General features: G+C 46.9%; 1 protein-coding gene across 4 annotated transcripts in view; it reads right to left on the minus strand.

Moving 5' to 3' along the window:
* The window catches only part of SKI (SKI proto-oncogene), a 97,152-nt gene extending 83,652 nt beyond the window's left edge, over nt 1–13,500 (minus strand). The window contains exon 1 of one of the 4 annotated variants that reach the window (XM_085242648.1): nt 11,846–13,500. In XM_085242648.1, coding sequence (XP_085098774.1) covers nt 11,846–12,757 — 912 coding nt within the window. In that variant the 5' untranslated portion in view covers nt 12,758–13,500. The remainder of the gene's footprint in view (nt 1–11,845) is intronic. The other 3 variants (XM_085242649.1, XM_085242650.1, XM_085242651.1) reach the window with 3 other exon arrangements.
* Nucleotides 13,501–13,982: the final 482 nt, after the last annotated feature.

The following is a 13,982-nucleotide window of genomic DNA, read 5'->3' on the forward strand; positions in this document are numbered from 1 at the left end:
ATCCCTCAATTCCATCCTTAGGAAAGCATACGTCACAACAGACATCTCTGTGAGCTTGTGACTGCTGTGGAGGTTGGTATCACATCAGTTCATTGCGTGCTCTGTTCACAGGAACCTACCATAAGGAGACATTTATTTATTTCCTTCAGCTGGTATTAAAAAAAAAAAAAGTACCACCTTTATCTCATTTTTAAAAGGTTCCTCCCCAACAAAGCCAGCAGCTCCTCTGCCAGCCCGTGACACGGATGGTTTTGTTAAATAGGTTTCCATGTGTTTTTTGTTGCTTTTTTCCCCCCCAGTTCATTGCACTTTGCATATGAAACAGGCCATCTCCCCGCCCTCCTCCCCCATCCCCTCCTAATCCAGAAGGGACCTCACTTCCTCCCTCTTGAACAAGCAGCTCATTCAGCAAAAGGGAAATCCCAAGATGCACTCGGGCAGAAAGCCTACAGAAGGAGCTTGGAGGGGGAAAAAAAAATAATAATAACACAAACAAACAAAACCCCTCCATCCTACCAAAAGTGAGACATGTGTCCCAAACAGCACGAAGAGCAACTGAGCTGCTGGCTATGAATTCACTCCTGCAAAGCACTCCTTCAGGACACGGCTCTGCCAGGCCACTTATTTAAAAACTTTCCATGGTAGCAATTCAGTTTTGGTCCTACCGTAACACAGCCCAGAGAAGAAAACCAGTCTGTGGAATGCCAAAACAAAAAGCTCCCCACCAAAACCAAAATGACAGAAAGCCAGCTCGGCCAACCTGCGTGGCTACTGAAGCAGTCTCTGGAGGGGGAATTTGGAGCAACCCAGTTCTTACTTTGCAATTATCGTTATTTTTTAAAAGAAAATTAAAAAAAATATAGATACTTTATTTTTAAGAAGTTTGTCCACACATCTCCCTGTTTTCCTGGGACCCAGTGCTCACTCTGTGGTATGTGAACCATCTGTACATCAAGTAACAACTCTGAAGGGGGGCCAGTAAGGACAAGAGCTTAATTCATGAAAAACTCTCGCACAAAAAAATACAGCAACATAAATGTAAGGGTTTTCACATCTGTCGTGATGAGATCCAGCTGCTCTGTAAGGAGAGCATGAATGAGCATCCCTCTCAGAAACAAAGAAAGAAATGAAGTTTGATTCGTGTGAATCGACTGAAATCAAATCAAGTTGTAACAAGAGAAAGCTGCACTGATAAATTCGCCCAGTTAATGAGGACAACTTGGATAAATTCCTACATTTTCAGATGGCAAATCTCCGTGCAATGTGACCCTCACAGTATGACCAAAGCACTCACCATCACACTCAGGGTCTTCTGAAGAAGCTTCTGCTTCTTCCATTTACTTGAATCACTTCCTGGCATGGCTCGCACGGCAGCACAGCTACACTGATGTCATGTGTGTTACTCTCACTGCACACCATGCAAAATAAGCTGATTAAAGACCCTCAAGGTCTAGACCAGAGTCACTTAAGATATTATCTTCTGTACAATGGCAGAAGCTGAATGTCATCCACACGCTTACAAATACATGTGTAGTAACACCACCCAGGGATGTAACACTGCTTGCATGCTGCTCAGTGTCGGGACCAGGGTTAAGATGTTCCTGCCCATAACTCCTGTGCATTCTGTCCCCTCCAGACAGCGCTAACACAGCTTCTCTACAGCAACACGTGAACTGAGGGAGCTTTACAAGCTACACCAAAATGAATTTGTTTGCAATTTTGGTCTCGTCGAGTTCTTATAATTAACGTGGGTTATTGTCTTGTTCACAGAACTAGGAGTTATTGTCAGAAAAGAACCCTCAGCTGGGAACACAGGAGGGACAGTGACCAAGCTGGCCTACCAGTGATCAGCTCAACGTGTGAGAGCACAGCTCACACTGCAGCTCTTTCCCACTCCTCCCGTGCAGCATTCACGTGTCACAATACTAGGAAAAAGATATGTAACATTTTTCATCCTGAGCACTGAACTTCTATACTCCAAATAAAATAAAGAGGAGCGTGACAATCTGTACAAATGCAAATGTCCCAAATGCCAAGACTAACATTTCTAAAACCTAATTCAACTCTTTCATTTCTTAGCTGCAGGCCGTTTACTGCCACTCCTTTTTTCCACCCAAACAAAAGACGAAAGGGATGACTCAAAGCAACTTGAATTTCAAGCTAAAGCCACAAAGCACTGAATGCCTGATCTTTAATATTAAACAGGTGCGCAGATGATATTCATTCAAGTCTCATCATGGCTAGGTTAATTCCAAAAAAAAAAAAAAAAAAAACCTGCAAAAAGACCAAACGTACTAAAAGACATGGGTTGGTTAATGCTATAAGTAACACTGCAAGTTATATGGGAACAAGGAAACATCAATAAAGGAAACAATGCTGCAGGCTCTCACAGCAGCTCTAACACTGCTCTGAGCACATGTAGTGCAACACAGTATTGCTAAGTCATACCAGCATGGGAGAGAATTCACTCCCACCGAATTAACTGAAACTGCTAGTGGGGAGTTAAGAATGGGGAACTACTCATTAAATTAATTAATTAATTTTAAAACTTCCAGGAAACTCCATTATCTTCCAACTCCGCTAAGTTTATCAACTGTGGAGTGACAGGATTTTAGAAGCCTGGAATTCCTTAATAACAGCAGTGTAAACTGGAAATCTAGAACGTCAGTGAAGGTTACTGGAATCAGACCACAGTGCAGCCTTAGCATTGGCTATTTTCTGTCCTATTACTCTGCATAAAAGCTACACCATTTACTCTGCAGCTATAAATACATAAACCTCTGGAATAACACGGACGCTTTTTCTTTTTTGCTGTTTAAAGTTATTTGTCAAATCAAATAGTAGACCTAGCCAAAGTTAATATTTAGAGGTTGTTGTTTTTTTTTAATTATTTGAAGTAATTTGCTGCTTGTAATTGGTACTACTACAGTCCCTGTTTTAGCAAGCAGCAGGATCCCCATACAACCTATAGATTTTAATACTCAACAGAATTAATTTGATTAGCTGGATGCTGAAAAAAGCATCCAGAAGCATTATGCACTCAGTCCAAGACACTCGGCACTCCACTATTACATAATGACAGCAAGGACCGTCCCCATCCCATTCCTGCAATCTGATCTGCACGGGCAGCTCTTCAGATCTGTGCAGCTCCCCCACTGAAAGCGATGAGGGCTGCACGCAGGGGTCAGTGCCAGATTTGGGGCTGCAGGAGCTGGTCACACAGACGGCCTCACGCAGAAGCTCACGTTAAGCCAGGAGGTTACTTTGGCCTCCTGACAGTCAATGTCCACACACGAGCAGAGTTGTTTTCTTCTCCTGCATGAAGTGTTACAAAACAACTGTGCTGAAAACCAGCAGCAAAGCTTTTACTAACTGGTCAGAGATCACTGGGAGCAGCATTACAGAAATGTTTTAGACTCTTGTCTTCAATATCAGAATTGGGAAGTTTTACTGTCCTTGTTTTCTGTTTAATGATAATAAAGGCATCATCTTCTTATAAAAAGAGAAAAGTAGAGACAGAAAACAGGTGTTACTGTTTCTGATTTTAACAGTACCATTGGCACATATAACTTTTTTTTTTTCTTTTTGCAAATATGCATCAAAACTCTGCAGATCCCTCCCCAGAAGTGCCCAACCTGTGTGCCTGGTGCCTGCACCTGGGTAAGCCAGACCTGCACAGACCTTGCAGTAGCAGAAGGGGCTCCAAAAAAATGCAGGTTATGGCACTGCAAGGATAGGAAATGTTTTTCTTCCAACCCTAACAGATGTTGTCCAATTAAGGATGCAAATAAATCACCCTCTGTATTGTGAGTCAGAAAACACATACATAAAAGCTCTCTAAATACATTTCAGTTTAAACTTGCATAATTCTCCCAGTGGAGAAATCATCTTAAACTTATGTAATCCTTCGAAAGAGACATTATTACAGACAATTCCGTGCCACTAAGAAACAAAGAAGACATCTCTAGAAAAGAAGTGCACCCACACAATTAATTATATGCATGTAGAGGAGCAGGGGGAAGGCTGGAAGAGCAAAGCCCAGAGCCTGCTGCTTCCACAGAGCCTGAGCTGTAACCCAGCTCAAGGAGCTGCTCCCCTTTCACCAGCCAGATCTGTCTGTTATACTTAACCCAGACTTCCTAACACTTGATATCCTGTCTGCTATTTCAATGCCCTTACTCAACATTTCAGACAGACATTACACAAACTGGCTGGTGAAAAGGGTTGAGAAACCAACAAGCAATCCAAGTCAATGACCTTATTCTATAAAACGATGCCACTGGCTGAATGGAGGATGAACAAAGCACAGGGGTACGCGTCCTCTGAATCTTCCCTAGGAAAACTTAAGAGAAGCTGCAGTCTCCATCTTATTTTTATGTTGCTGCTGGCTTTTAATCATTAAAACCCAAGCAGTTCTTGTGCTTTCAATTCAAACGATGCTCACGCCAAAGCAGAAACAGTTGCAATTAAAAAAAAAAATAAGTCACATTTTCTATGAAGCATATGCAAAGGTAACTGCATATCAATCAATAAGCAACAAAGCCAGGAACCAGGTTATCGATCAGCTCCTCTGCTGTTTATCTCCAGTATACAGAATGATGCTGCAGTTTCTACACATGCACAGAATCTCTGCCCACATGCACATTACCCCTGACTCTAAGCAAAGCTATTTAAACAGCCAGAACACTACTTAACACACGTAAGGGTAGCAGAACATGTCTCATACCAACAATAATCCCAATGTGCAGCACAACAGGTTGTTTTAACATGCACCCAGTGCTCGGAGCAACCCAAATACAAGTGAGAGCAACCAATCCTCAGTGATAAAAGACCCACAGACAGGAATTCTCACTGCCTCCCAGAAGAGCTCTGCGCACCAAAGGCTGGCAGGATCAGGACCTGAATTTGTTTTTGCTACCTCACCCAACCAAAGGTCAAAGCAACAACTTGAGTTGAGTGCACAGGGGCCAGTGTGTCAGCCAGCATGTTTGCCCAATATGGGCAAACTGAGGCATGTTCAAAGAACTGCACCTGATGCAATTTTGAGGCCAAGTTTATAGTCCTCGAATTTGCATCAAGGAAAATAAAGCTGACCCTCATTTCAGCTTTAGAGATCTCTAAGGCAGTAGAAAAAATAAATTAAAAAATAAAGACTGACAAATCCTAAATGCAGGAAAAAGAAAAAGCCCAACCTGATAGACACCTACAGCAACTTGAAAGCAGAGTCTTACACATGTGAGCAGCAGACAAAACCTTTTCAGTCTGAAGCCAGGAACCAGTTTCCAGCTCAGGAACCACTGCTTTGTTCAGTACAGTCTGCCAGGATCAGAGCATCACCAAAACAACACAGCAGCACAAAGCTACAGGTTCACAATCAGCTTCAGCACAGGCCATGAATGCTGGGTCTCACCACAGACTCACCAAATCTACTCTGTGTTAGCATCACTGTACCCTGGTTCAGAATCTGTTGCTCAACCCCATGCTGCCTGCGCTGCCAGGCAAGGCACAGGAAGGAGCCTGATCCATAGACAGCTCTCTGCGGTTTGTGGGTGAACTGGTTCCAATTACTGAGCTGCTGATTGCTGTAGTGAGAACTGCAGAACCAGCCCAGAACAACCCGAGATTGAATTTCTACAGTGGCAATAAAGACAATGAAATGTGAAAAACATAAGACTAGACAAGGTGTATATAAGGGAATAATGGAATACATTCATTCAGAGCAATCCTGCTTCTTCATAATTATTTTGCAAAGAAAAAACATTACAGCAGCTTGTTTCCCACTTCCCAGAATGACAAATACTGACTATATTAGAAATTGAGCAGAACAGCATTAAAAATAAAAATGCGGTGCCTATTTATTATTAGCACATATATTATAATTGACAAATTTAAAAGAAAAGTGTGCTATATTACTACATTTAAAAGTAATGCTTCCTTTATGTGAAAATCAATTTGATTTAAGTGCTCTATGGCCACTCAGATAAAATAGATTAGCTGAGTAATTGATAATATTCTACTGATAGATTCCCTACAACTCGGATTGAGTTACTTTGTCTGCGTGTTCTTTCCAAGAACTTGCTGTTGGACGTAGCGTCTCTTCCATCAGAGTTCCCTCTAAATAAAAATGACTGTGGAGTTCAGTTTTGTGGGTTTTGTTTGTTTGTTTGTTTTTGTTTTTTAAATTTAATCAAGCTTTCTGGATCTAAGTACTTCGCATTGAGACACATTCCTAGTATGATGGCAAAGCAGTCGGGCTGGCTGAGCCAGCAGGGTGAATTCCAACCACCAGCTATCCCCAGAGCCAGCCCACTGCTTGCTGCAGTCAGTACCACGGGAACCCCTGACCTTCAGCAACACATGCTGGCTAACAGACAAACCTGACGTGAGCTTTCAGTCAGAATGGATGACAGACCTTCCTCAAAGCCCTAAGCTTTGCTCAGCCTCAAGCACTCAGATGCAGCCCCCAAGCTCCCCGTCCCAGCAGTGCTAAGCGAGGTGTATTTAAGGTACCAGCAGCTGCCAGGATTTTACCCGCTGCATTGTCTAGACATGCTCTGAGCAGCCTCGCACACACGCCTCCAGATGCTTTTACAACACTGGTGTCAACACTCATCTCAGCAAATAAAAACACACCCTCATCGGTCAGCCAGCTCCAGCCAGCGATATCCGTGTTCATCTTCTGGCAGACACACCAGGTGTTGCAGGCTCTGAGAACATTCAAAAAACACAGTTTTTACATGCATCTTCAAAGCACGCTACTGTTTTGGGCAGAACATCCACCCAAGCCCAAAACTGCAGCAATGGAGAAGCAAGTGAGACAGCCCAGACAGTGAAAGGAGCAGCAGATGTTCTAATATTTTAGGCAGTAATTTTCTAAAGAAGAGATTTTACATAATTCCCTCCCTAATTCAATAGGACCGAACTCAGGAAACTCTTAACTATTTTGGGGCAAGAGAGGGCCACAGCTGACTCAACATCATCAGATTGCTATTTGCAGCACACTCTTTGTCTCGCACACATGCACGTACCTGCTCGATCTCAACATCTGTAAAACTGTTTGTACTCTTGGAAGAAAAACGCTGACGTCTGCTCAAACAGTGACACCTCCTCAGTGCTGCAGGACTGTGCTGGAGGTTGGTATCCTTTTTCAAGTCTATTGCTAAGCTGTACAATGACTCCAAATTTAAACCACTCCTTGCAGGCTTCAACATTTTTGTTCTAGTCTTCAAAACTGTTACTAGATAATTCTTAATATAATTCTTAAGCACTAGGCAAGTGAACAAATTACTTCTTTGCTCCACGGAAAAATACCTGAACCAACAGTTCTCAGGCAAAATTTTCAACAGTATTTGTTGAGGCAGTTTGTACAGAATAAATCCAGCAGTCTGAACACCAATATCTGCAAAAAAATACCAGAATCCCCTCTGCTCTACACACTACGGGATACATACCATTAACAACTCAAGAAGTTTACTACTGCTAGAGGGCAGGACTTTGAAATACACAAACATATGCATTTAAGATCTACTCCTGCAACATTTCAAGTGGGCACAAAATGCAGCGTAGCAACCATCACACAGCACCTAAAAGGCCACAGCTCTCTTAGAACTCACTCAGTCCCCCCCGCTTCACTTCCAGCAGTTTCTGTTCTTTGATTTGGCTGCACACTTGACCTGGCTAAACCTTACTCCAGCTGAGAAAGCTGCATGTTGTGGCAGCGCTGGGCTGGGAGGCATTGTGAAATGAAGTGGGAGGCCTTACGTGCTTGGTTGTGTGTCAGTATCAGAATGTTGCTTCTAGCTTCCAGCTACTTCATAGAAGTGCTGCTGGGACATGAACCGTGGGAACACGGCGGTGCTAGCATGTGTGGGTGTGTTCACACATGTGCAAGGGAAGCTCTCCTATTCTCTGAGTGTCTGATCATGCACAGTTTTGCTAAAAATACAGATGTCTGGCACACAGGTAGGAGATATGAAAGCACTGTCAAACGTTGCTCAGTTCAATATTAAAAAAAAAAGTTCAAAAGAGACAGAGCCAAACCCACCCTCCTTTACTGGAAATAGCAACCAAAGAGCCTTCAGGCCTGCTTTTTGAACTAATCCAATTGCAGGAGACATGCTGATGTTAAAAAGCAGTGATGTATTACACTAAAGAGGAAAGAGAATATGATGGATATACCAAGGCCCTATCTGTACCAGCAAGTGAACACAACATGCAGCTGAGCTCAAGAAAAGTGCACTGGCACTGATGATGCATTTCCAGGACCCTGTTTTGCCACCCTGTCAGGTTACTCACATTTTGAATCTCTCTAAATACCCCCAGAATGTTACCATTGTGCTCCATGGCAGTAAAGGCAGACGCAGCATGTGACAGGCAGGGAAGGGGGACACCCACAAAAGTAAGAGTAGTGCTGGTACATGGGGATTCTGAAAGCCCAGGCAGAGATTACAGCTGAGAAACCGCATCAGCACATGAGAAAGTAGAAACCCAGCAAAGGATACAAACAAAGGAAAATTGGGAGGCCCAAAACAGAAAGAGCTTCAGGAAGTGGCAGGAAGGTGAAGGAGCTTATGGGAGGTAAATCATTTATCCATGGATTAACAGGGAGGATATAACAATCTGATTTTTAAAAGAGGGTAAGGAAAGTGGCTGAGACACCTACAGATGGTTCCTCTCTGCTGGGGCTCTTGTCACAACTCATCCCAGCTTTGGTTAGGACCCTTTGCTGACTTCACTGCACTGTAGATGTAGATTAAAGCTGCTTCTGCAAGTGGCAAGACCAGAAAAAGCTCATCTGGTTCAACCAACCATGCTGAGAGACAATGTATCTATGTATCTATTTCTCAGTATAGATAAATAGATGGATAGATATGCACAATGGCTGCTCGATGCAAATATACAGTGGGAAGTAAGCATCTAGGCAAAGCTATGCCTTGTAGCAGTGCTTTAAAACCACCCAACAGAAAGGGGGGCTGGGGAAGGGAAAAAAGGCAGTTTGGCCAGTATGCCAAATCTGCAGTGGGGGCTCATGCCAGCCCAGCTCCTGCATTTAGAAGTCAATCCCTTAAAAGGCAGAGCTGTGCTAGCAAAAGCCTACATACCTCATCACAGAAACCTCACGAAGACACAAAATGGTCTAAAAACTCACTGCTTCTTAACCAGCCACAGCAAAGGGCAGCTGCATCCCAAGCTGCAACGCACTGGCAGAACCCAGGGAAAGCACAACACTGTACACACATACACAAATAAATTAATAGGGAAAATTATTTTAGAAAGCCTCTTGCACATAGAAGACAGCATCTGACACAGCAGATTATGGCATACAACACACACAGACACCTCTGCATAAAGCAGAACAAAGCAACACAGAGATCTACATCAAAAAGGAAGACCACCACAAAGACACATATGCTTCACCCTTTCATCCACAGAGACAGACAGACACAGAGCCCAGCAGACACACAAAACCCACACAGACTGACAACGATTAACAATAACACACAGAGGCAGACACAGGATCATCCTTTCATTTCCTTACTAGGCATCTAAACTTTACTCCACTGTTACTTGCCCCTGGCCACAGTCTACCAACCTTAGAGCCAGATTAAATCTCGCCGTAATTATCCACACACTGCTACAGCACAAATGACCTTAGCATATGATATCCGTTGGCTAAGCCCTATGGAAAAAGACTACAGAAAAAGGAAGGATAAGCGTTCAAAACTCCACCAGTGATGTCAGGGCCTCGTGCAGACTGTGCCACATGAATAGGAGCCGAGAAGACAACTCGAGAGCCTGGAAACTCAAAGGCGTCCTGCACAGGATGTGTGCTATCCTGTCATCTGAGCACACACAACCACACCATCCTTCCCACTCCCAAGCGAACCTACACAGGAGACTTTTAACATTTTATTACGACAAACTTTTGTAAAATCGTTTCAAAAACACGCAGTTATGGTTTTCTTGTCTGATTTTTGGCGTCCCCTGCTAGGTGCTATCAGGTACCCTGAAGTCACTCTCCAAGAAGTGCTGCAAGCAAATGTTGGAGGGCAGGCGGAAAGAGTGCTTGCCATGTTCTGAGCTAGGACTGCTAAGGGGTCACCACAAGTGTACGGCAATGCCAAAACTTTGCAGTCTTGTCTCGTTCTCCACCTGCGTCCTCACCTGGGGCACCGGATAAATCACACAACAGAACAGCGCCGTGAGAGCCTTGTAAGAAAAGAAATGCAGACCTCTAAAAGCGTTCATTTAAATCACACTGTGGAAATGGCCAACCCAGGCGCACAATCCCCTCCCAGAAGGAAGAAAGTGGGGATTCTTTTATTTAGTTTCCCAGAGCACGCCCAAGAAAATTCACCGCGCAGGCTGAAAGACGTCTCCGCTGCCGGAGCCCTTTTCTCCTCTCGCAGACATTCATGCGCATCTTCCCCAGCATCCCCTTAGCACATGACTGACGGAGAATAGACAAGCCATTAAAAACACATCCACCTCCAGCCACGGAGATAATGGGGCTCATTACAGCCCCGCTTTGTCACAGCGGCTCTGACACTCCGGCTGGAGGAAAGGGGGGGGGAAGGGTGGTGAGGACCAGGACCGAAACGGGGGCTAAGCAGAAGAGCAGGGGAGAAACTGGACTCGGAGAGAGAGAATCCCAGAGGCAGAAACGCGGAGCCCAACCAAACGGATCGGCCAGGCCCCTCGGGCCAGCTGGGCTGCCTGCTGCACTGCGTGCGGGCTGAACCCCCCCCCCCGGTTTGCTTTTTGTTGTTTAATAAAAGCCATATTTCGTCTGAGCGTGTATCTGCATGTCTGAACAGGTATTTGGGAACTTAACTAAGAATTTCGCCTAACATTCTCAGAAGGCTTTCGAAGTTCCTTTTCTTTTTATGTGACTCCAGACACACAAAACCGACGAAAACTTCCAAGATCTCTAATGGAGGAGGCAGAATCCGCCCCCAAACCTGCAGGCCAGACTGCTCCGGTTTGCTTCCACCTCCCTCCGGGGGGCTGAGAAGGGGCAGAAGCTGCCGCCCCCCCCCCCCGCTGCCCACCCGTTGCACCGCGCCTTTCGCCCGCACAGCGGGAATGGCGGGGCCTGCAGGCAGCCCAGGCACCGGGCACCTGGAAAGACGCTCGGGCTGTCCGGCCTCAGGACAGCAGGGCACACCGAAACGAGCTGCTGCAGCTGGCCCTTCAGATCCATTTACTAAACGTACACATAATCCGATATACAAAAGCCTGTCTTGCTGGGATCCCCTAAAAGCACAGACTTCTTCGCTCCCATTCTGCATTTAACTGAACACCAGTAACCTGCATCGCTGTCAGGATTTTTCTCAGCAGCCACATTTTATTCCAGCTCAAACATTTAAACAGCTCAGCCCCTGCCTCCATCCCTGGAGGCATGCAGTCGAGAAGAAAATTGTATGCATTTGTGTCTGGGGCAATCAGAGTTATTTTTCCCTCCTTTCTTCCTCGTCTTGACCTCCAATGAAGCTCCTGGCACCCCAATCACTTCCTGCTGAAGTGGGGCAATGTGATGGGTTTCAAAGATCAGCTTCTGTGTACAACACGATATACAAACATATACATAGTATCACTGAACTCCAGCTCCTGTGCTCAGAACGCAACCAGAGGAAAAAGGAAAAAAAGGAGCCATGTCGAACGCTGGTCGTCTGCATGAACGCACACGTGGTGAGAATTAAGAATGCGATTAGATTGCTAAACGACTCTAAAAGGAAAACAGTTGGTAACAAATTGAGTACATCTATGGACGTCATCGAAAATCCCTTTTCTCTTTCTCTCCCCCCTACTCCTTCTTAAAATAAGAATTTAAGGCATCACTTACCCTGGGGGCTTTCCTCTTGTATTTGTTGTTATAGTCAAATTTTTCTTTCATTTCATCTAGGAGCTGGCCCAGCCTAGCTTTCTCCTCTTTCCCAGTGTAATCCTGGCTGAGGAGGATGTAGGACCTCCAGTTTGCAGAGTCAAAGCCCCAGTGGCAAGTCCTGTTTTCCAGGGATTTGTGAGAGTGGACCACAAATTTGTGAGGCGGGTACATGAGCCTGCAGTCCAAGCACTGGATGCAGGCTGCGCTGGGGTTACTGTAAAGCTCTGGTACCAGGAGTCCCTTACACTTCCCAAAGCACTCATGGTATACCTTGAAGCTCTTCTCTGTAAGCTCCAGCTCGATCGTGCTAGAGAATTCCTTCTTGCAGTGGGGAGGATAGGTGCCACCATAAAGCAAGGCATTGCAAAGCCTCTCAGCATCAGTTTTAGTGATCAGCCCGCAGGAGGGGGCAGAGAAGGGCAAGATGCCCATGACTTTGAGGATCTCCAGCTGGTCAGCGGTGCATCTGGAGCAGTAGATGTGTAGCTCATCGCACACCGAATTGATCTGCTGCAGGGAGAAGTCCCTGAGCACCGAGTTCAGGATCTGGGGCAAGCAAAGGCGCTTCTCCCCACCCACCACGAAGCAGGAGATGGTTTCCCCTTCCAGGATGGTCTCGCACCTCTCAGTGGATCTGTCCGAGGGCATGAAGAATGGACCAGGCATCACCGGGGGGGGCTGGATAGGGGGCAGATGCAGCACAGGTTCCGCCGGGTCTTTGCCATTGTCTTTCTTGTACATCTCCTGTGCCCATCGCGCTGAGAAAGCAGCAGGGCCACCCAGGGAGCTCATAGAGCTCAGATGAAACTGTTCCAAGGTCTTCTGCAGTCCTGGATGAGGCTGGAAGCTGCTTCTACTTACAGTCTCCATTTTTTAGTTTCTATTCCCAAAACAAACAACAAAAATCCCCAGTTATCTTCCACGCTGGTACAAATCCACTCAAGGGATTTTTTCTTTTTTTTAAAAAAAACAACAACCCACCCTTGTTCTTTTTCCCCTTCCCACGCAGGTTTAGCAATCCACAGACGACGAGGAAATAAATCCTTCTCGTACGCGTCTCTTTCTCCTTTCCGTTCTGTCGCTCCGTCACAATCTCTGGCCGTGTCCGGCCCCGACGCCGCCCGGCCGGAGCGCAGAGTCACGTCGAAGCGAGGTCCTCATCCGAGCCGGCGGCCGCAGGCAGCGCGCACTGCCAGCCCCGGAACGCCGGTCCGAGCCGCGCTCCGGACACCGCGGGTTAAATACGCGCTGGCGGCTGCTGCTTCTCTGCAGCGATCCCGCTCGTGTCCATATCCACCAGGAGGAAGGAGCGGGGGAGGAAAGCGGCTCGGTGCGGGGAAGGGAGCAACGCGGAATAGAATTAAAAGGCCCCAATCTCCGACACTTCCAAAGCGGCGCGGGGCTGCGGGCGGGCTGCCTTCCCCGCGCGGTCCCTTCGCTCGATCCGGGCGGGCTCCCCGGCGCCGCGCTCCCCTTTCTTCCTCTCGCTCTCACCGTGCCGTGGGGAGCCGCGGTAACAGCGCGCACATCCTCCCAGCTCCTCTTTCCAGCAGAGACTGAGAGTGCCTGAGAGCTGAGCTAATGCGGGCTGGCTCAGCCTCCCTCACTCCTCCTCCTCCTCCCCCCCCTCTGTTTGTTGGTGTCTGCCTCAGTCATTGAATCGCGGCCAAGAATGTGACCAACTCCCCAGGCCGGGCTCTTCCAGGAACAGCGGCCGCCTCCCCCCTCCCGCGCGGCTGCTGCACGGGCAGGCGCAGCTCAGCCTGGGGCGGCCGCGCCGGGGGGAGGGAGAACTGCTGGGTTCACAGAGCGGCGCGCCGCGAAGGAGGGGCGGGAGGGCGCGGGCTCGTTCCTCTCGTCGTTTTATTTCTGGACAACAGTTAAAAAAAATAAATAAAGGGAACAAACGGCAGCGCGTGTACCCAGGGCGCACGCGAAGTGCGAGAGCACCACCTAAGCCCCGCCGCCGCTAAACCTGCTTGCGGCAAGCAAGTCTGACGCGGAGCCGCAGCAGCGGCGATGCCACACGTGCGAGCAGCGCAGCGCGGGGTCCGGCACCGAGCGGCGCGTCCTTCGGCTGGCATCGGCCGTGCTC

Source organism: Meleagris gallopavo, chromosome 23 (genome assembly GCF_905368555.1).
Source record: "Meleagris gallopavo chromosome 23, MGAL_WU_HG_1.1, whole genome shotgun sequence".
Classification (NCBI taxonomy): domain Eukaryota; kingdom Metazoa; phylum Chordata; class Aves; order Galliformes; family Phasianidae; genus Meleagris; species Meleagris gallopavo.